A 22,481-nucleotide genomic window follows, 5' to 3' on the forward strand; every position below is an offset into this window, starting at 1 on the left:
TGAGAACTGAGTAGAGCTTGAGATATGGAAAATATCTAACTACCGGCAATGTCTGTGTATTATGACCTCACCAACACAGAGCTGTCCCCTGTGAATTTGGGCCAGCCCTGTGGGAGGCAGCACTCCTGGGTCTGTCTGATGGCATACCAGGCGCATACCCACGCCTAGGTGGCTCTGCCAGAAGTTACACTCAGTCCTGTTTGATGTAATCCTGTCACCTGCATCTCAACATAGTCATTTTGTTCACCTTCATATGAGTCAGTTTTGACTAATTTGGGAAACTGTTATGTATTAATAATCATACTTCTATATGTATTCCTTTTTAAAACAGAGTCATCAAAAGTAGACATGAAAAAAGAAAGAAATGGTAAGACTTAAGTAAAATATTTCACATTTTTAAAAGTTCACTGCATATATTAAAACTTATAGTATATAATCTTCAAATTCTGTCACATGAGGATAACACAAAATTATCTTTCTGTACAATTTGAAGTGTACACTTTTTCTACCTGTGATTATGTATTCATATTTTTTCAGTTTGGGCAGTAGATCCTTTTTTAACCACGGAATTTGCAAATTATCTCTACTTATTTTTATAAAATCAGGGCCTAAAATGGGTTTTATGCCCCCAAAATGAGCAGTTAATATTATTTAGATATGTGCCACCTAGTGACAGGCACATTCTGTGCAGTCTGAGAATGCATCGTTCTTGCTGAGGGGAGACTTTAACTCAAGTGTTGTATATGCAGAAATCAGAAAAAGTTTTACAGGATATACTATATATATATATATATAAGACTATACCTTCATACTCTATATAAGATAATTCAAAGAGGGTTTATTTTTAAAGAAATCATTTGCAAAGACCTGAATTTTGTAAGGGGAAGAGTGATGGTCATTCAGTTGTGTCTGACTCTTTGCAACCCTAAGGACTGTGGCTCACCAGGCTCCTCTGTCCATTGGCTTCTCCAGGCAAGAATACTTGAGTGGGTTGCCATTTCCTTCTCCGGGGGATCTTCCCAACCCAGGGATCATGCCTGGGTCTCCTGCATTGCAGGCAGATTTCTTCTCATCTGAGCCCCCAGGGAAGCCTGGTGGAAGGGCAATAGTTATGCAAACCAGCCTCTTGCCATTGATGGAAGAACAACTAACCAGAGGTGACCAGGGGGTTAGGTATCCTGACTTCACCTTTTCCTCCTCCAGTCTCCTGCCAGGGCTCCCACGGGAAGTTACAGACAAGAAGACACAGGGCAGGGGCTGCAAAATCTGCAGAGGCCTGCAGAGTCTGAAGAGAGCAAGAAGGGTGGTAGAGGGAGGTGAGTGGCCTCGGGGGACAAAGGAAGCTTATCTACTGGCCCATCTACACTGTAGGAATTTACAGCCCAGTAAGGCTTCCCTGGTGGCTCAGATGGTAAAGAATCTGCCTGCAATGCAGAAGACCTGGGTTTGATCCCTGGGTCAGATTTCCTGGAGAAGGCAATGGCTACTGACTCCAGTATTCTTGCTTGGAGAATCCCATGGGCAGAGGAGCCTGGTGGGTTACAGCCCATGGGGCCACAAAGAATAGGACACGGCTGAGCAATGGTATACTTCTTGCATTCATGCTCTATTTTTTTCTTTTTCTTTTCTAAATATTACTTATGGCTACCTTGTATAATATTTATTTGTTTACTCTGACTCCCTGAATTGAATATAAGGTCTATAAAGGGCAAGGATTTGGTTTACTTTGCATTGGTATCCTAGAAGAAAGCCCAGCATAGTAGGTGGGCAGGAATGGTTACTGAGTGAACACATGATGGATGAAGGCAGGGAAGTATTTCACAATCACTGACATTATTCGTATAGAGTAATGTACTGTAGACGTTCAGGAAAGAGAGGGAGAGAGAAAGGTCCCAAGAAAGCATCTGTTCTTTAGACCAGAGTTCTTTCTTTACCCGAGAATTTCTTCGGACTATATAAATCCCTCCAGAATGTCCCTGATTCGAGGAGACTAGGACAGTGTATCTCAGCCTCAGTACTCCTGACGTGATGGGCTTGCCAGTTCTGTGATGTGAGGGCTGCCTGCGCACTGTAAGATGTCTAGTAGCGTCCCTGGCCTCTACCCACTAAATGCCACTAGTGACCCGCACTCCAGACGTGACGACCAAAAACACCATCAGACATTGCTTATGTCAAGGGGGGGGCACTTTATCCCACTATTATGGGGTAAAACTTTCAAGTGTGTAGGAATCACATGTATCTTGTTAAATGAAGACTGATTCAGAGGGCCTGGGTGCGAGCCAAGATCCTAAATTCCTATTAAACATACTTTAAAAGGAGTAAGAGGGGGATGTAAGAATATTATTCCTGCCCCTAGGTTTTTTGGAAGAGGATAGAGAGGAGAAGGAGAAGACCCTGTGGAGGTTTCTGCTTTTGGGTTTCTGCTCCAGTAAGCTGTGGTTCTCTGTAATCTTCCTGTCTACCACTCTAGTTTTAGGAGCAGCATTTCTGCCCTGTGACCTCACTTCTCTAATGGATCTGAGAAGAGCTGTTCATTTTTCAGCTTGTTCAAGCTTTTCTTTGCTATTAGGATGGACTGGGGAATTTTAAGCTACATGCTAGACCAGAAACTAGAAGACTAAGCAATAATTTTAAATAATTAGATTTGGCTCAGATCTTATATATTATTAAAGGCTATGATACAGTCAGCAAAAACAAGACTGGAAGCTGACTGTGGCTCAGATCATGAACTCCTCATTGCCGAATTCAGACTCAAATTGAAGAAAGTAGGCAAAACCACTAGACCATTCAGGTATGACCTAATCAAATTCCTTATGATTATACAGTGGAAATGAGAAATAGATTTAAGGGACTAGATCTGATAGAGTGCCTGATGAACTATGGACAGAAGTTCGTGACATTGTACAGGAGATTGGGATCAAGACCATCCCCATGGAAAAGAAATGCAAAAAAGCCAAATGGCTGTCTGAGAAGGCCTTACAAATAGCTGTGAAAAGAAGAGAAGCGAAAAGCAAAAGAGAAAAGGAAAGATATAAGCATCTGAATGCTTATAAGCATTATAAGCAAAGAATAGCAAGGAAAGATAAGAAAGCCTTTCTCAGTGATCAATGCAAAGAAATAGAGGAAAACAACAGAATGGGAAAGACTAGAGATCTCTTCAAGAAAATTAGAGATACCAAGGGAACATTTCATGCAAAGATGGGCTCGATAAAGGACAGAAATGGTATGGACCTAACAGAAGCAGAAGACATTAAGAAGAGGTGGCAAGAATACACAGAAAAACTACAAAAAAGATCTTCATGACCCAGATAATCACGATGGTGTGATAACTCACCTAGAGCCAGACATCCTGGAAAGTGAAATCAAGTGGGCCTTAGAAAGCATCACTACGAATAAAGCTAGTGGAGGTGATGAAATTCCAGTTGAGCTATTTCAAATCCTGGAAGATGATGCTGTGAAAGGGCTGCACTCAATATGCCAGCAAATTTGGAAAACTCAGCAGTGGCTACAGGACTGAAAAAGGTCAGTTTTCATTCCAATCCCAAAGAAAGGCAATGCCAAAGAATGCTCAAACTACCACACAATTGCACTCATCTCACACGCTAGTAAAGTAATGCTCAAAATTCTCCAAGCCAGGCTTCAGCAATACATGAACCATGAACTTCCAGATGTTCAAGCTGGTTTTAGAAAAGGCAGAGGAACCAGAGATCAAATTGCCAACATCTGCTGGATCATCAAAAAAGCAAGAGAGTTCCAGAAAAACATCTATTTCTGCTTTATTGACTATGCCAAAGCCTTTGACTGTGTGGATCACAATAAACTGTGGAAAATTCTGAAAGAGATGGGAATACCAGACCACCTGACCTGCCTCTTGAGAAACCTATATGCATGTCAGGAAGCAACGGTTAGAACTGGACATGGAACAACAGACTGGTTCCAAATAGGAAAAGGAGTATGTCAGTCTGTATATTGTCACCCTGCTTGTTTAACTTCTATGCAGAGTACATCATGAGAAACACTGGGCTGGAAGAAGCACAAGCTGGAATCAAGATTGCTGGGAGAAATATCAATAACCTCAGATATGCAGATGACACCACCCTTATAGCATAAAGTGAAGAAGAACTAAAAAGTTTCTTGATGAAAGTGAAAGAGGAGGGTGAAAAAGTTGGCTTAAAGCTCAACATTCAGGAAACGAAGATCATGGCATCTGGCCCCATCACTTCATGGGAAATAGATGGGGAAACAGTGGAAACAGTGTCAGACTTTATTTTTGGCGGGGGAGTGTGGCGGGGGGGCTCCAGAATCACTGCAGATGGTGACTGCAGCCATGAAATTAAAAGACGCTTACTCCTTGAAGGAAAGTTATGACCAACCTAGGTAGCATATTCAAAAGCAGAGACATTACTTTGCCAACAAAGGTCCATCTAGTCAAGGCTATGGTTTTTCCAGTGGTCATGTATGGATGTGAGAGTTGGACTGTGAAGAAAGCTGAGTGCTGAAGAATTGATGCTTTTGAACTGTGGTGTTGGAGAAGACTCTTGAGAGTCCCTTGGACTGCAAGGAGATCCAACCAGTCCATTCTGAAGGAGATCAGCCCTGGGATTTCTTTGGAAGGAATGATGCTAAAGCTGAAACTCCAGTACTTTGGCTACGTCATGCAAAGAGTTGACTCATTGGAAAAGACTCTGATGCTGGGAGGGATTGAGGGCAGGAGGAAGAGGGGACAACAGAGGATGAGATGGCTGGATGGCATCACCAAATCGATGGACATGAGTTTGGGTGAGCTCCGGGAGTTGGTGATGGACAGGGAGTCCTGGCGTGCTGTGATTCATAGGGTCGCAAAGAGTCGGACACAACTGAGTGACTGAACTGAACTGAACTGAACTGATGATATAGAACTTAGACTGCTAAGACAGGCAGGAAGCCATTGAAATTTTCTGAGTTGGGAGAAAAACAGTGCTTCACTGAGGAAATACCATTTTGGCTGAGGAATAAATAAGATTTAGGTAGACCCCAATCATAGAGGTATTGTTTGGGAGAAGGAAGCTTTCAGACAGCAGAAATAGCCCAGAGTGATCAATAATTCATCATCCAAATCAAGGAGTTTGAAAATGAATGGGCACTATTAATTATTATGCTGGGCAACAGGCGTAGACCAGTACTTTCCTGGGAGCCTGGAATGTGTGGTCAGTCACTGTATGTTTGAGGAGCTACAAGAATGAAGAGAGCAAGGTGTGTGTGTTGCATTTCTTTCCATCTAACTTACCTCTCTCTCTTTCTTCCCTCTTTCTTCCTTTCTTTTTCTTCTTGGAGGGGAGATGGTTCAGGTTAAGTTGGAGCTAGTGCATCCCTTTTTTGTGAATCATTATCAAGTGGCCTCAGGAAGCCACTAAAGAGTTTTAAACAAGAGGTAAAAAAGATCAGATTTACATTTTGAAAAGTGAATTGGGAAGGGCAAGAGCAAAGTGGGGATATCAGTTGAGGTTCTAAAGATACTTAGACTTGGTGATGTGCATGTGTGCTCACTCACTCAGTCATGTCCAAGTCTTTACAACATCCTGGACTGTAGCCCACCAGGCTCCTCTGTCCATGAGATTATCCCAGCAAGAATACTGGAGTGGGTTGCCATTTCTTATTTTAGCAGATCTTCCCAACCCAGGGATTGAACCCGCATCTCCTGCATTGGCAGGCAGACGCTGAGCCTCTTGGGAATCCCCAGACTTAGTAATGAGAGCTGGTTATGAAGCTGAAATGAGAGGACTCTTCCAGGTTTCTGGTTTATAGAACTGGCTGGATGACAACATCCTGCATGAATTAGGGAGCAATGAAAGAGGATCAAGTTTGGAGGAAAAGATGGGAGGTCAGTTTTGAATATGATAAGTTTGAAGGGGGTGTAGAGATGCCTAGGGAGATAACGGATCTGGAACTTGGAGAATAAATCAGATCTATAGGCATAATCCTAGGAGTCATCAATTTATAGGTTGTAAATGAAGCCATTGAGGAGATAAAAGTCTTAAGGCTCATTTTGACATCAGGATAATGAAAAGGTCCCAAAAGAGACTGCACAATAAGTAGCCAGATAAATTGGAGAAAAATAAGAGGGTCTCATACCTCAAAAGCCAGGGGAAGAAACCATTTTAAAACTGAAGTGTTCAACTTACTGTTGAGAAGATAAGAATTGAAAAATACCCACCAGGATTTAGTGACATAGAGATCTTTTATGAGCATATATATATTTTTAATTTTAAAGAACTTTATCTTACTACAAAGCATTTGAATAAAATGGAAAATTATTTAAACAAGAAATAGTTTATAACACTGATAAGACTATTTTATATATTGACTTAAATTTTCAAATATTTAATATTTTGAGTGTTATATTTATTCTTCATAACTTATAAAGAAGTATTTATTTTTAATGGTCAGGTATCCCAAGTTAAAGAAATATAGAGTTGCCTAAATCCTTTTAGTGATCTTCTTAGAGCTTTTATATCACACAGAACTAAGCTCGGTGGTTGGGCATGATTAATAAAAAGGCACGTTTTTTAGGAATGTTAGATCTTTGAGCACTGAAGTAATTGTCTATCCATTCTAGGTCCAACACCTCTACATCTGGCAGCTCAGGCTTGCTCCTTAGAAACAACCATCTGTCTACTCTGTTTCAAAGCTGATTATACACTTTCTGAAAAAAGAGGCTGGATGCCAATTCACTTTGCTGCTTTCTATGACAATATCTGCATCATAATTGTTCTCTGCAGGAAGGATCCTAGTTTACTAGAAGCTGAGGCAACAGCTGAGTAAGTTACTAATCATTTGTAAAAATACAAATTTCTGCTTTCATGTCTTGCCCCAAGCACTGACCCTAAAAGGAACGGTTGTTATGACTGATTTCAAAGGCTATGTTGGGCTTACTCTGCTGCCTTTTCTGGTCACTCTCTTCTTCTGCCACTTATCTTTAGAATTTATAAAGATCGAACTTCTGTTAACCTATACAAGTTTTCTGGAAGAATAAGGAGTAAGTCCTAGGAACTTTTTCCTAACCTTTTCCCAAAGGGTGGTTCTACAGATTAGTTTATCAAGTTAACTACTTAGTGTCTTAGAAGAAACACGAAACAAGGGAAGGAGGAATTTGTTCTAAATTGAGCCTTATACAACCAGGAGGCCGCTCCAGGCCAAGGTGGACAGACCATGGACAAGAGGAGAAATATCTAGTGGTATCCAAGACAGGAAGACAATACAAAGAGGGAAAAACTTTGCAACAGGGCAACATCCCATGCAATGTTCTGTTTTACAACTTAGCTAGCTCGCGACCTTTAGGGTGAAGGCAAACTTCTCCTGAGGGTACTTTCTTGGCCAGTAATCTAGCTACCAGGCTATTGTTTTGATCTAGGCAGAGTTTCAGATATCTCTGAATCTTCAAACAACTTGTCCATTATTATTCATTGTAGAAACAAATCCTCCCTAGGTTGGGGCAGAGATGCGTGTGGAGAAAGCTTTCTGGAAACCAGGATCTCTGGCAAATAGACTCTGGAAAGAGCCAAGAGAAGTGGAGGTCTGAGTGCAGTTCTTAGTTCTGTCGTGCTTTGACAGTGTGTCTTTGAGCACAAGTGGGGTAAAAGACTGGAAGCACTAAAAACGTCAAACAGTTGAAAATGAGAAGTTGAAGTAAGAAGCTATCTGTGAACATAAGGAACAAGCCAAGGATTTATAGAGAGGACAGTTACCAAGGTTGAGATCTATGTGGAGCTCATGAGAAGTGTGACCATGTGTGATATGGAGACAGATCAGGAGGGTATGACGGGGACCTGCGTGATCAGGACACAGATGGTGGTTAGCATGGGTGTTGAAGTCACTGATAATAGAAAGGAGGCATGTTGGTGAGGCAGCCAATGCATGAGCTAGGATGGTGGAAGGGACCCACTGGCAGGAGGGCAGTGGCAGTGCGGACCTGGAAAGGGTAATATAATCTGATAACCTATTTTTCAAGCGAGGGAAATCAGAGCAATGGTGTTAGAAGTATTATAGAAGTAACCTTTATTCCTACCACTGAGTAGGAGAAAGAAAGGAACAGGAAGAAAACATTCTTGTTCAAATAGAAAAGGGAGAAAATGAAGAGATGTTTACTCATAAAGGACAAGTTTTCCCTGGGCCCAGGAAAAAGAGGATAGAGGAGAGGCCTGGGCCAGCTGGATATTAGTGAGTTTAAGGACAGGCAGCAAGAGAAAGGGGTTCAGAAGGCATGGTTGTAAGGACTAGAAAATTAATATTTGAGGCCATGTAATATGGTGAAAAAAGGAAAGGAGACTATGCATGAAGGCTGTGCTAATAAGCTGATTGTTGGTACTCTCATTCTTTTATGGACAATAAAGTAATGCAGTTTGCTTAAGCTCACACTGTTATTCAATAGATCTGTTAGTAAAGTTATAGTCGAGGTTGCCTTGACAAAGAGGGCCCCAAGTATCTGTATTTTAAATAAGGATAAATGTAGTTCTTTTTCGTGAAGTCTAGGCTGGCGGTCGAATGCTGGTGTAATGGGCTGGCAGTATGAGAAACCAGAGGTCCTGTTGTGGCGTCTTCGTGTGTGGTTCCCCTATTCTGGTACAGAATGACCACTTCTGCTTTCATTATTGTGCCTGCATTCTAGCCTTGAGAGAAAGAGAGAGGACAAGTAATGGCACACTCCATTTCTCTTTAAGAAATCGCCAGGTAACTTCTACTAACACCACACGGGCCAAACTCAGTCGTGTGGCCATACCTGTCCACATGGGAAGCGAGGAAACGTGGCATTGGGCTGGCCAGTCTTGTGCCCAGCCAAAAGACCTTCACTGTCTAAAAAGCAGATCCTGAGCTTTTGACAAAAAGTATTGGTTTCCGCCACACTGAGGACGCTGGCATTTGAGAAGTGGACGTGAGTTCTAAAGAGACGGGTTGACACACTGTCTGAGCCTCAGTTTCATCATTTGTAAAATGGGCTGATCATACTTGCCTTGCTCCTTCACCTTCATTCATTGACTTGTTGTGACGAATCAGTGAGATGGCATATTCTAAGACCTCTGTACAGATTATGTCAACTTCTGAACAGATTACAAGGCATGATAACTAAGTTGGGAGGGAGGGTGGGGACAACTAAGGCCAGGGAGGCAAATGTATTTACCTGTGGTATCTACAGAAGAACACTGTGGAAGGAAGAGAAGGTGATGTAGCCACCAGAGTTCCTCCAACAGCGGTTTGGATAGCTTTCCAAAAAGGGATTTCGACACTATACGTGTGCTCAGTTGTTACCAGGTTTTCCTCTGTTTTTAGGAATCAGTGTACCCCACTGCTTCTTGCTGCCACATCGGGAGCCCTGGACTCTATTCAATACCTGCTTTCTCTTGGTGCTAACTGGAGAAAAACAGATATTAAAGGAAATAACATCATTCATTTATCAGTGCTAACCTTTCACACAGAGGTGCTCAAGCATATAATAGAGTTAAATATTCCTGAACTCCCAGTTTGGAAAACATTGGTTGGTGAGTATGGAACACATACTCTCTTTATAAATAAATGTTCTTATCATTATTCAATTTAATTATTGATATGCACTCTGAAATAGAACAAATAAAGCATGCATCATATTTTGAGTTAAAACCAAAAATACAAAAATACTGAACTATTTTTGTATGTGAAAAATTAGTTTTATTTCTGAATTAAAATAAGATAACCCAGATGATAATTTATACAATTATATTTGTTTTTACTTTTTCAACTTTCTCCAAAAGAAACCATCCTCTGTTTCATCAAAAAAAAAAAAAAAAAAAGAAGAAGAAGAAGAAATAGGAAATTAAAGTTTGAGTGGAAAATACAAGATTTATTCCTCACCTCCTAATTTTATAAACAGTTTCAGCAACATCTTTCCTCATATTTTGATAATGTTGTATGAAAAAATTCTATTTGCATTCCCCCCATTCAATTTTTATTTGATCTAGCCAGAAATATTATAAAGGTAAGAATTACTGGCCAACTGAATGTACACATCTAATTTTACTCCCTCCTAAGTCCCAACTAAAATTACATGGCAATTAAATAGCAGCAAGCAAGCACTGAAGAGAAAACCAGAAGCAATAAAATGTTGAAAGCAGACAGGCAAATCCCAGGACTTAGCAGACCAGAGAAACCCATTCCAAGCCAACTGTGGGAAAGCTGAGAACATCTCAGATTTGGACTACAAATCCCCACTAGGCTGGCTGGAGAGCTTTCTGCAAAGGCTAACCTGGAAAGACCTACAGATCTAAAGAGGGAATTCTCTCTGACTAACTGGAAACTGGGAATCTGAACCAAGAGAAAAGCAAAGCAAATTTCAAAGATGATAGCAAAGGGAAGTCCCAGAATGGAAAGAGTGTACCCAGACCAGCAGGAAAATGTGGGAGGAATGACCAACAGGTACAGAGAAAACTAAGCAGATGAAATAAAATAAGGAAATTATCACCTCTAGGTGATACATAGATATATGTTTATATATATACTATCTATAGATATAGACAGAGAAATAAATGTATATATATACTATATCAGCCCAAGAGATACTGGATAGGGTTTTCAATGTTTATTTGTGTGCATATATATCACTGTATATCTTTCCTTCTCTCGTTGCTGAGGCTAAGACTTCTAAAACTATGTTGAATAGTAGTGGTGAGAGTGGGCACCCTTGTCTTATTTCTGACTTTAGAGGAAATGCTTTCAATTTTTCACCATTGAGGATAATGTTTGCTGTGACATTGTATATATGATGCATATCTATAGATAGATGTATATATCTATGCTGCTGCTGCTGCTAAGTCGCTTCAGTCGTGTCTGACTCTGTGCGACCCCATAGATGGCAGCCCACCAGGCTCCCCCATCCCTGGGATTCTCCAAGCAAGAACACTGGAGTGGGTTGCCATTTCCTTCTCCAATATATCTATAGATATGTATAGATATGTATATATAATATATATCTATCTAAATCTATATCTGGGCTTCCCTGGTGGCTCAGCTGGTAAAGAATCTGCCTGCAATGTGGGAGACCTGGGTTCAATCCCTGGGTTCAGAAGATCCCCTGGAGAAGGGAACGGCTACCCACTCCAGTATTCTGGCCTGGAGAATTCCATGGGCAGTAGAGTCCATGGGGTTGCAAAGAGTCGGACATGACTAAATGACTTTCACTTACCTTCAAATATATATCTGTATATCTATACCAGATATATAGATATGCATATATATACTATCCATAGATATGTATATAGATATTATGTATATTTATATATAAATAGTATAAATATACCCATATATATAGATAGTATGTGTATATATATATATATATGGGAGAAACTAAGAAGAGTATCTTGTTACTTTTGATAAAGGCTAACACATTTGAAATACAGTGGTAAGTTGTATCATAGAAAAGCAAGAAAATTCCAGAAAAACATCTGCTTCTGCTTCATTGACTATGCTAAAGCCTTTGACTGTGTGGATCACAAAAAACTGTGGAAGATCCTTAAAGAGATGGGAATACCAGACCACCTTACCTGCCTCCTGAGAAATCTGTATGCAGGTCAAGAAGCAACAGTTAGAACCAGACAGGAAACAATGGACTGGTTCCAAATCAGCAAAGGAGTACATCAAGGCTGTATATTGTCACCTTGCTTATTTAACTTCTATGCAGAGTACATCATGCGAAATGCTGGGCTGGATGAGGCACAGGCTGGAATCAAGATTGCCAGGAGAAATATCAATAACCTCAGAAATGCAGATGACACCACCCTTATGGCAGAAAGTGAAGAGGAACTAGAGAACCTCTTGGTGAAAGTGAAAGAGGAGAGTGAAAAAGCTGGCTTAAAGCTCAACATTCAAAAAATGAAGATCATGGCATCTGGTTCCATCATGGCATATAGATGGAAACAATGGAAACAGTGACAGACTATTTTCTTGGGCTCCAAAATCACTGCAGATGGTGACTGCAGCCATGAAATGAAAAGACACTTGCTCCTTGGAAGAAGCTATGACAAACCTAGACAGTATATTAAAAAGCAGAGACATTACTTTGCCACCAAAGATCCGTCTAGTCAAAGCTATGTTTTTTTTAGTACTCATGTATGGGTGTGAGAGTTGGACCATAAAGAAAGCTGAGTGACGAAGAATTGATGCTTTTGAACTGGGATATTGGAGAAGACTCCCGAGAGTCCCTTGAACAGCAAGGAGATCAAACCAGTCGATCCTAAAGGAAATCAGTCCTGAATATTCATTGGAAGGACCGATGCTGAAGCTGAAGCTCCAGTACTTTGGCCACGTGATTTGAAGAACTGACTCACTGAAAAAAGACCCTGATGATGGGAAAGATTGAAGGCAGGAAGAGAAGGGGATGACAGAGGATGAGATGGTTGGATGGCATCACTGACTTGATGGACAGGAGTTAAAACTTTCCAGGATTAGCTCTTGGATTGGAACCTGAATTTTAAAAGAGAATACCATGGAGTCAGCTACCTAGGTAGAAGCTGGGACTAGATTTGTTATTATGGGGGCTGGGTAAAAAGAGATGAATGAAGATATTTCTATGAGGCTTTGTTTGCACCAGATAAATTGTTTAGAGTCCTGTATATTTGTATTATTTCCCATCTGGAGTATAAGTTCATTCAAGGTTTTTAAAAGTATCTTCTTCATACTCAGGCAATGTATAAAGCTTCATATATGATTTAATGCTGGGAAAGACTGAAGGCAAATGGAGAAGGGGGTGGCAGAGGATGAGATGGTTAGATAGCTTCACTGATTCAATGGACATGAATTTGAGCAAACTCAGGGAGATTGTGGACAGAGGAGCCCGGCGTGGTACAGTCGCAATGAGTAAGACACAACTTAGCAACTGAACAAAAGCAACGGATTTTTATTGACAGTAATGTAGTTTACTTTGCTATGCTTGAAAACCTATACTCAAATTTTATTCAAGTGATTTCAGGCATAAGAGCTATAGTATTTTCCAGATGATTTTTGAACCCTGTGACTGCCCAATCTAAGTCATTCAGGCCAAAGATAAAGAATTTTAGGATATTTTATGCTAATTCTATAGATTATAAACTTTGAAGATCATGGGTGTTCAGTCTGTCTAAGCACCTCACGTGCACAGAGGGAAATTTAAAGAATGCAGTTGATGGTGATGTTGGTGATCTCAACTCATGGCTTCAGTTGGCCTATACAGAAACAGAGTCAACCGTTCTCTTACCTCTTGTGAAATTACAACGTGTATTTTTCTGTTGAATACTTATCAGAAATGTTGCAGTGCGAAAGCTATAAGCGAAGGATGATGGCCGTCATGTCCTTAGAAGTTATCTGCTTAGCACATGATGAATACTGGAAATGTATTTTGGATGCAGGTGATGTAAAATCTATCAGCTATCTTTTACTCATGCTATTTTATGCAGACATATGCCCACTAACTTTAAAACGTATTTTTAATTGTGAAGAAAACTTTTCAGTTGATCTTAAGTTTCTATTTTTCTTTTTTTCTAAGATAATTCCCTTTACCTGTAAACCTTGAATTTTATATTTCAAGTGAAAGTGGCACAGGACTAAAAACTATATAAAGCTCATTTCTCTAAAACTTTGCAAGCTTAAAAGTGATATTAAATTAATTTACCATACTACCCGTATGTTTACTTTCACTTAAAAATTATCCCTTTTCTCTATTTGTACACTTTATTTATAAAAATAGCAGTTACAGGATCAGGCCTGGGTCTGTAACTAGCTCTGAATTTAGAACTTAGACTGATTGCTTACTTTTCTGTATGCTTAATTTCCTCATTAGTAAAATAGTTGCTACCTCATAGGATTGTTTTGAGAACAGCACTACCAATTGTAACTTTCTGAAATGATGGAAATATTCTATCTACACTATCCATTATGGTAGCCATTACTCTAATGTGAATATTGGGCCCAAATGAGATGCTTCAGAAATATTGATTGATTGAATAAATGAATGAATGAAAAGGTTATAGGCAGTCCCCTAACATGTTCCTAAAAACAAGTACAAAAAGTTTTTGAATAGTGTTTTTCCTTCACACTGAACCTAAGTAACAAGCATCCAACTGAAGCCATATTTTCTATGTTCACCGTGCCCACTGACTTCTATCTTTGAACCAAGTGTTTTCATTTTTCACGGCTACTTATATAAAATATGGGTAAAATATAATAAAGTACTCAAATAATTGCATATACCACTGCCACGCAAAGTTGATGCGATAACCAAAGTGAACTCTACCATATGGTAGTGAAAATAATTTATTTTTCAATTATCTTAAGCCAAAATTCAGTGTTTCAAAGGTGGCTTAGGTTGCCAATATGAAATGTATGATTGTGTGCTGTGTGAAAATCCAATGTGTAGACAATGAGAACTGCCCATACTATAGATAAGACAGAAACATGCATTGGTGTGGTTTCAAATGATAATTTTATAAATATTTCATCAAATTATTTGCTAATTGTTTATATGGCAATGCCCATAAATATTAAGTCTATCATGATAAATTGGCTACAAATAGTTACAAACCATGCTCTTTCTTGATCTTTTCATTGTAGGCACCATTCCTGCATTAATCAATCTATTAAAAGGCTCCAAAATAAAATTACAGTGCAAAACAGTTGGGTTATTGAGTAATATCTCAACCCACCCAAGTATAGTGCATGCTTTAGTAGAGGCGGGAGCCATTCCAGCTTTGATTAACCTACTGGTTTCTGAGGAACCTGAACTACACTCTCGCTGCGCTGTCATTCTATATGACATCGCTCAACTTGAAAACAAGGATGTTGTTGCCAAACACGTAAGCTCTTTTCATAGAACATCATTTTGACTGAGTGACTCTCTCATATGGAAGCTAGAAAGATGCCCTTTTCATTCTGCAGTGGCCCTCATAAACTCCCAGGGGAGAATTCCAATCTCAGTGAGGATGCAAAGAGCAAACCAGCCACAATACCATGAGTACCAAAGTGAACAAGAGCGAGAACAAGAGCTCTGTGCCCAGAACAGGCCCAGTGAGGGCTGTGTGTCAACCCTGTCCTGAAGTCCCGCTGTTTGATTTTATTTCATTTCCCCCCACCCAGTCCTACCCTCCTTGTCTCTTGCTATGTTTTTGGCCTTATTTATTTTTGTGTGGACTACTGTTTATCTTTTATATCTCTTCACATCTTTCCTGGGCTTTTCCAACTCATTTCACTGCCCCTTGTCTCAAAAAATCTTCCCTGAGCCCTGCTGTCTCTTCTGTGCACCCTTGTTTTATAAAGGTGATTGCCTAATATAATTTTTTCACTGATAGTATCAAAATCATTTTCAGTTAAAGTTTTTCGTATACTTTGTGATATATTTTTTCTGATGAGCATTCTTTATCTGTCATAAGTTCTTTCTATTTTTTCTCTTATAATATGTTTGAACAGATCCCGTTCTAGGTCCTTTTTGATCAGTACTCAGCTTGAATGCGGAGAAGGCAATGGCACCCCACTCCAGTACTCTTGCCTGGAAAATCCCATGGATGGAGGAGCCTGGTAGGCTGCAGTCCATGGGGTCGCTAGGAGTTGGACACGACTGAGCGACTTCACTTTCACTTTTCACTTTCATGCATTGGAGAAGGAGGTGGAAACCCACTCCAGTGTTCTTGCCTGGAGAATCCCAGGGACAGGGGAGCCTGGTGGGCTGCCATCTATGGGGTCGCACGGAGTCGGTCAGACACGACTGAAGTGACTTAGCAGCAGCAGCAGCAGCAGCTTGAATGAGATACGTTCTTTCTAATCTAGCTATTTGCAGGAAATGCATGTGGGAAAGAGCTCAGGTCCATGTTCTAGGCTACAAGAATATGACATAGGCTGCAGGGTTGTATGCATGGGGCCTTTCAGCTTTGCTTTCCCTTAGCTGACAGCGATACAGTACCCATCATGTCGTTTCTATTTCCTCCACAGTGTAAAAATCTGTCTCTTTCTTTTTATCTCACCAATAAGTCTACTTCTTCTAAATATCTTATCAGTATAATTCTTTATTCATCCTTGCCTTCTTTAACTCTCAACACTTTATGACTAACTGGTCCAGGGAAGATCCTGTTGCCATCCTCCACGCCCATTCCTATTGTTCCAGACAGGGAATTGTGTGTGTGTGCATTTTCCTTGTCCCTTAAAGTAGAGCCATTTACTTTAGAAAACTGTGTTCTGCCAGTATTTCCTGTAGCCAGTGGCCATGGGAAATCTCTCTCATCTCTGTTGGTTCAGTTCAGTTCAGTTCAGTTCAGTCGCTCGGTCATGTCCGACTCTTTGCGACCCCATGAATCGAAGCACGCCAGGTCTCCCTGTCCATCACCAACTCCCAGAGTTCACTCAGACTCATGTCCATCGAGTCAGTGATGCCATCCAGCCATCTCATCTTCTGTCGTTCCCTTCTCCTCCTGCCCCCAATCCCTCTCAGCATCAGAGTCTTTTCCGATGAGTCAACTCTTCACATGAGGTGGCCAAAGTACTGGAGTTTCAGCTTCAGCATCATTCCCTCCAAAGAAATCCCAGGGCTGATCTCCCTCAGAATGGACTGGTTGGATCTCCTTGCAGTCCAAGGGACTCTCAAGAGTCTTCTCCAACACCACAGTTCAAAAGCATCAATTCTTCGGCGCTCTGTTGGTTACTCATAAACATTTATTATCATTTAGCATTACAGATGTCTCCTAGCTTTATTGAAGATAATGTTACACCTCTGTTTCTTGTCTTGTTTAATATTCTTTCATTATTACTGCTAGTAGGGAGAAGTGCCATCTTTACTCCACTTAAAATTAGTAAACTATATTTACATTTAAAAAGAATATTTTGTGTTATATAAATATAACTGCCAATTACCAGTGCAATGTATACAATGACAGATATTTCCAAATGGGCATTGTATTCAATTGATATTACTCAGTTGTTTCACTTTTAGACACTTAAATGTTACAGTGAACTTGCAGCCTCAAATTATTTTGGTATAAAGGAAGCTATTTGAAAATATATTTATAGGAACTCCCCTGGCTGTCCAGTGGTTAGGACTCTGTACTTCCAGTGCAGGTTTGACCCCTGGTTGGGGAACAAAGATCCTACATGCTGCATGGCATGGCCAAAAATGAGAGAAAATATATTTATAGAATACTCACCTTAAAATTAAAGCTCAAGACATGCTCAAAGTTGTGACAACTGTCACTTCATGTACCATAGCAGTACACACATTTGTTTATGGGCAATTGTTCTGTCCTAAATAAGCAGATATTTATATCAAGAAAGATTATAGACTTGTGTTTCTAAATAAAGATGGCAGACCTCCTAAATAAATTTGATTATAATTAAATACTATTTTATTTTTAGAATGGAATCCCAGCTCTGATAAATCTCTTAAACTTAGACATAGAAAGCGTGCTAGTAAATGTGATGAACTGTGTGCGGGTCTTATGTATGGGAAACAAAAATAACCAAAGAGCAGTGAGAGACCATAAAGGCATCCCATACCTTATTTCATTTCTGAGTTCTGACTCAGGTAAGTCTCTATTTCTATATATTTTAAAGTGACCAGAAATATTAAGTGAAGCAAATAAAGGTTTGAACTTGTCATTGATGAGTAGATGTCCTGGATTTAACTTAGGATGGATCTAGACATGTGTAATATAACTTAACTTCTGAAACACTTAAATTTAAACCACTGGATTTATAAAAGGAATTGATTCTCAAAGCCATTAAGTATAAAAATGTTGAACTAGACATTTAAAAAAATGGAAACATTGGCACAAGTAATAAAAATAATGTAGTTAATATGCCCAGGGATGCCAGTAGACGTCTCCTTAGATGAATAAGACACATTTTGATCATTGGAAGCTATTTTTCAGGTTACATAAGGACTTTAGATTTGTTGTGAGATATTGGATATCAAAATTCAAGATAAGGAGGTAATTAGGCTAATTGTCAGACTCTGAAGTGCATATAAATACCAAGAACACCAGAAGCTATGAGGCAGTTTCTGCAGCTACTGCAAATGGTCTCTTAGACTCTGTCAGAATTTTCTCATCCCAATGAGCATACACGTAACAGTGTGAACTTCAAGTCTGTGGTTTTCCCCCACATATGGGGAGATAAAAATTGGGAGAAAGCAGGAGGAATAAAAAATTGGGGAAAAGCTTGTATGTTTTCCTTCCTGCTCAGTTTATCATCTTTTTTTCTATTCTAGCTCTCTAAGAATGAATACAGAATAACTATGTTGGCTATAATGTAAGACAAGGTTATGGATAAGGGGTTTGTTGCAGAAGGTTTTCTTTTACTTTAGTACTTCAAATTAAGCAATTATCATCTAAGAACTTCTTTCATGTAGTGAAATCATTTGAAAGTTCTTTTCCTTTGTTACAAATTCATAAAGTCATTTGGAATATATTCACCTGTCTCCCCATTCTGCCTAATTCTCTGAATCTATTTCTGTGTATTGGGTAGGTTGGAGAAGTGGCCTCATGTAGGAGATGTCCTATGGAGTCCAGCCTCAGGCTACCCTCTGGCCATCAGACCTAGATGCTCAATACAGCCCTTATGTGGGCTGTATGCCCCCTCCTGTTGTAGTGGGGCCAGCTACTCTAGGCACACTGGTAGGCATGGCTGGCCTCTGGTCTCGTTGGCTGAGAGGCCTTGCCTTGTGTAGTTGCTATGGGCAACTGGTGGGCAGGGCAGATTCTGATGGGTAGCTAGTTGCGAGGCCTGTCATTAACTGGTACAGGCAAGCTGGTGGAAGGGGAGGGGCAGGCCCCTAGCACTGATAGGCTGCTGCTGCTGCTAAGTCACTTCAGTTGTGTCTGACTCTGTGCGACCCCATAGAGGGCAGCCCACCAGGCTACCCCGTCCCTGGGATTCTCCAGGCAAGAACACTGGAGTGGGTTGCCATTTCCTTCTCCAATGCATGAAAGTGAAAAGTGAAAGGGAAGTCGCTCAGTCGTATCTGACTCTTAGCGACCCCATGGACTGCAGCCTACCAGGCTCCTCCATCCATGGGATTTTCCAGGCAAGAGTACTGGAGTGGGGTGCCATTGCCTTCTCCAACTGATGGGCTAGAAGGAGGATTCCAAAATGCGCCCGCCGGCATCAGCACAGTGGAGGGAGATCACAGAACTAGCTGTCTCTGTGTCTCATTCCCCTGTGGAGTGCCAGCTGCCTCCTGCTTCCCCTGGAGGCTCTCCAAGATGAGCAAGTAGGTCTGACCCAGGCACCTTTCACACTGCTGCCTCTCTGCACTGGGCCTCCGAGCGTGTGAGATTTTGCATGCACCCTTTAAGACAGTTTCAGTTTCCTACAGACACATGAAAAGATGTTCAACATAACTAACCATCAGGGAAACGTGAATCAAAACCACAGTGAGGTGTCACTTCACATCTGTCCAAAGGGCTGTCATTGTAAAGACAGCAAATAACAAGCGTTGGCAAGGGTGTGGAGAAAAAAGAACGCTGGTGCACTGTTGGAGGGAATGTAAATTGGTACAGCCAACATGGAATAGAACTAACAAATGATCCAGCAAATCCACTTTTAGGTATTTGCACAAGGAAAACTTAAAGGCTAATTTATAGAGATCAAAGCACCCTTATGTTCCATGTGGCTCAGCTGGTAAAGAATCCGCCTGCAATGCGGGAGGCCTGGGTTTGATCCCTGGGTTGAGAAGATCCCCTGGAGAAGGGAAAGGCTACCCACTCCAGTATTCTGGCCTGGAGAATTCCATGGAGTGTAGAGTCCATGGGGTCATAAAGAGTCAAACAGGACTGAGCGGCTTTCACTTTCATGTTCCATGCAGCATTAGTTACAATAATGAAGATATTGAAGCAACCTAAGTGGCTATTGACAGGTGAATGAATAAAGAAGATGTAGTATATTTACACAGTGGAATAGTCACAGCCACAGAAAGAATGAAAGCTTGCCATTGGCAACAATATGGATGGAACTAGAGGGTATTATGCTAAGTGACATAAGTCAGACAAAGAAATACTGTATTCACTTATATGTGAAGTCTAAAACTGAAAACAAATGAACAAACAAAACAAAAAGTAGATACAGAGAAAAGAGTGTACTTTTTCTCTTGTAGATACAGAGAAAAAAACTGTTATTGCCACAGGCAAAGGGGTTTGGGAGTTGTGTAAAGTAAGTGAAAGGGATTAAGAGGTACAAATTTCCAGTTATAAAATAAGTCATGAGGCTGTAATATACAGCACAAGGAATGTGGTCAATAATATTGAAATTACTTTGTATGGGAATAGACAGTTACTTTTTGAGGTGGTAGTTTCCTGTACATCTGAAACGAACATAATATTGTATGTCAACTATACTTCAATTTAAAAAAGAGAAAAGGGGGAAAAATGAAAATGAATCTACCATGAATGTATTCAGTTATTCCAATAATTCCTAGGACTCTATGCTAAGGGGAAAAATATACAGACAGGAAGGAAATGTGCCAAGATTTTTCCTAAGCATTGTTTAAAACAGTGAAGAGTTAGAAACAACCCATTATTTTTAAACATGTAAATGTTTAAGGAAATGTGAGACATGCATTAATGGAATATTTAGGAGACACTGATGTTCATAAGGAATGGGAGAAATTTTTTTTTACTGGTAAATTAAAATGCAGGATACTGTGTTTATGTACAACTGTGTTAAGTACAACACTATCCAAAGTTATCTATGGCTTCCCTGGTGGCTAAGATGGTAAAGAATCCACCAGCAATGCAGGAGACATGGGTTCGATCCCTGGGTTGGGAAGATCCCCTGGAGGTGGGCATGGCAACCCACTCCAGTCTTCTTGCCAGGAGAATCTCCATGGACAGAGGAGCCTGGTGGGCTGCAGTCCATAAAGTCACAAAAGAGTCGGACACAACTGAGTGACTAAGCACAACGTTATCTATATTTATATAATCTATATTATATATTTACAAAAATAGTGGATGATATTACATGGAATGTTTGTGCTTGGGTGGTAAAGTCTGAAGAGTTTTATTTCTTTTTTTCTTTATTTTCTAAATTTTCTAGACTCTATAAACTTGACTTTTAAATATGGAAAACTAGTGATATGCTGCATGCTTATATTCCTACTTTTTAAAAGATTTATTTAACTGGTTCTTGAATTCATTTGAAGATGTGTTGACAGCTGTATCTTCTGTTACAATTGCTGAGGTTGCTCGTGACAATAAAGAAGTTCAGGATGCTATGGCTCTGGAAGGAGCCATTCCTCCTCTGGTGGCTCTGTTTAAAGGAAAGCAGCTTAGTGTCCAAGTGAAGGGTGCAATGGCTGTGGAAGCACTGGCAAGTTACAACCCTGCTATCCAGAGAGCGTTTCTAGAAAAATCATTGAGTAAATATCTTTTAAAACTTCTCAAGGTAGGAATTTTATTACTTTTCATTTTTCTTAAAGTATCCAATATTGAATTTAAATTAAGTGAAAAGAAAACTAAAGCCAATTCTAGAATAAACGTTTTATTAAACACACATTCCTGTGGTATTCAGTAAATCCTCATTGACTGAATGGAATATTTTTTTTATAGGCGTTTCAAATAGATGTTAAGGAACAAGGAGCTGTAGCACTTTGGGCCTTGGCAGGACAAACACTGAAACAACAAAAGTATATGGCAGAACAGATTGGATACAACTTTATCATAAATATGCTTTTGTCACCATCAGCTAAAATGCAGTATGTTGGTAAGTTATGTTCTGTGCATAAATCTACACAATACAGAACAGGACTTTGGAGGGTTAGACATGTTTCTTGCTTTTCTTTGTCAGGAGGTGAAGCCGTCATAGCTTTAAGTAAGGACAGCAAGATCCACCAGAATCAAATATGTGAAGGGAATGGGATCGCACCACTGGTCCGCTTACTAAGGATTAGTAAAATAGCCGATGGCACGCTGCTGAGCGTCATCAAAGCAGTGGGGTCCATCTGTATTGGTTTGTAAATTTATTCTCAGTTCTAAAAATATTAGTAAGGTACTACTCTTCCTCTCTATCCCTACTGTTGCAGCCCTTAACCATATCTAATCTGTTATTATAATATTTTTATTTCTCAAAGACCTTAATGAGTAGAGCTGATGTAATTAAGCATAGTGTATCAGTCTTGCTTTGAATTCTGATTAGAATGAGAAATGAGGACCATGAGCCTTGGCTCTTTTGACTTAAAGCAATCTCTTATTTTTAAGTTTAACAGAAAAATTTTTCTTATTTTGAATCTTAGGAACTATATGTTTTCGAAGATATAGAAGTGTTTCTAATGTTGCGGCACATTTTTCTATTCCATTCTCTTTGCATAGAAATTCTTTGTTTATGTAGTGGCCACCAGGTCTTGCTGTTCCTTTCTTTGCAAAGGAATCAACCTTTCCATAAATACACATACTTCTTCATTAATTAGGCCTTTAATATATCCCAGCAATGTTTTATAGTTTCCAATGTACAATTCTTGCACAATATTTGGCCAA

The 22,481-nt window shown here is 39.9% G+C and overlaps 1 protein-coding gene across 1 annotated transcript in view; it reads left to right on the forward strand.

Moving 5' to 3' along the window:
* Nucleotides 1-22,481, forward strand: part of ANKAR (ankyrin and armadillo repeat containing) — a 53,467-nt gene that overhangs the window by 14,655 nt on the left and 16,331 nt on the right. Inside the window, exons 7-15 of the mRNA XM_086361935.1 lie at nt 332-367; nt 6,596-6,797; nt 9,304-9,512; nt 13,281-13,429; nt 14,550-14,828; nt 17,371-17,539; nt 21,152-21,393; nt 21,558-21,711; nt 21,796-21,957. Coding sequence (XP_086218061.1) covers nt 332-367; nt 6,596-6,797; nt 9,304-9,512; nt 13,281-13,429; nt 14,550-14,828; nt 17,371-17,539; nt 21,152-21,393; nt 21,558-21,711; nt 21,796-21,957 — 1,602 coding nt within the window. The remainder of the gene's footprint in view (nt 1-331; nt 368-6,595; nt 6,798-9,303; nt 9,513-13,280; nt 13,430-14,549; nt 14,829-17,370; nt 17,540-21,151; nt 21,394-21,557; nt 21,712-21,795; nt 21,958-22,481) is intronic.

The sequence above is a fragment of the Bos grunniens genome, chromosome 2, assembly GCF_055505025.1.
Source record: "Bos grunniens cultivar Pamir isolate PY7600 chromosome 2, Bosgru_T2T1.0, whole genome shotgun sequence".
Lineage (NCBI taxonomy): Eukaryota > Metazoa > Chordata > Mammalia > Artiodactyla > Bovidae > Bos > Bos grunniens.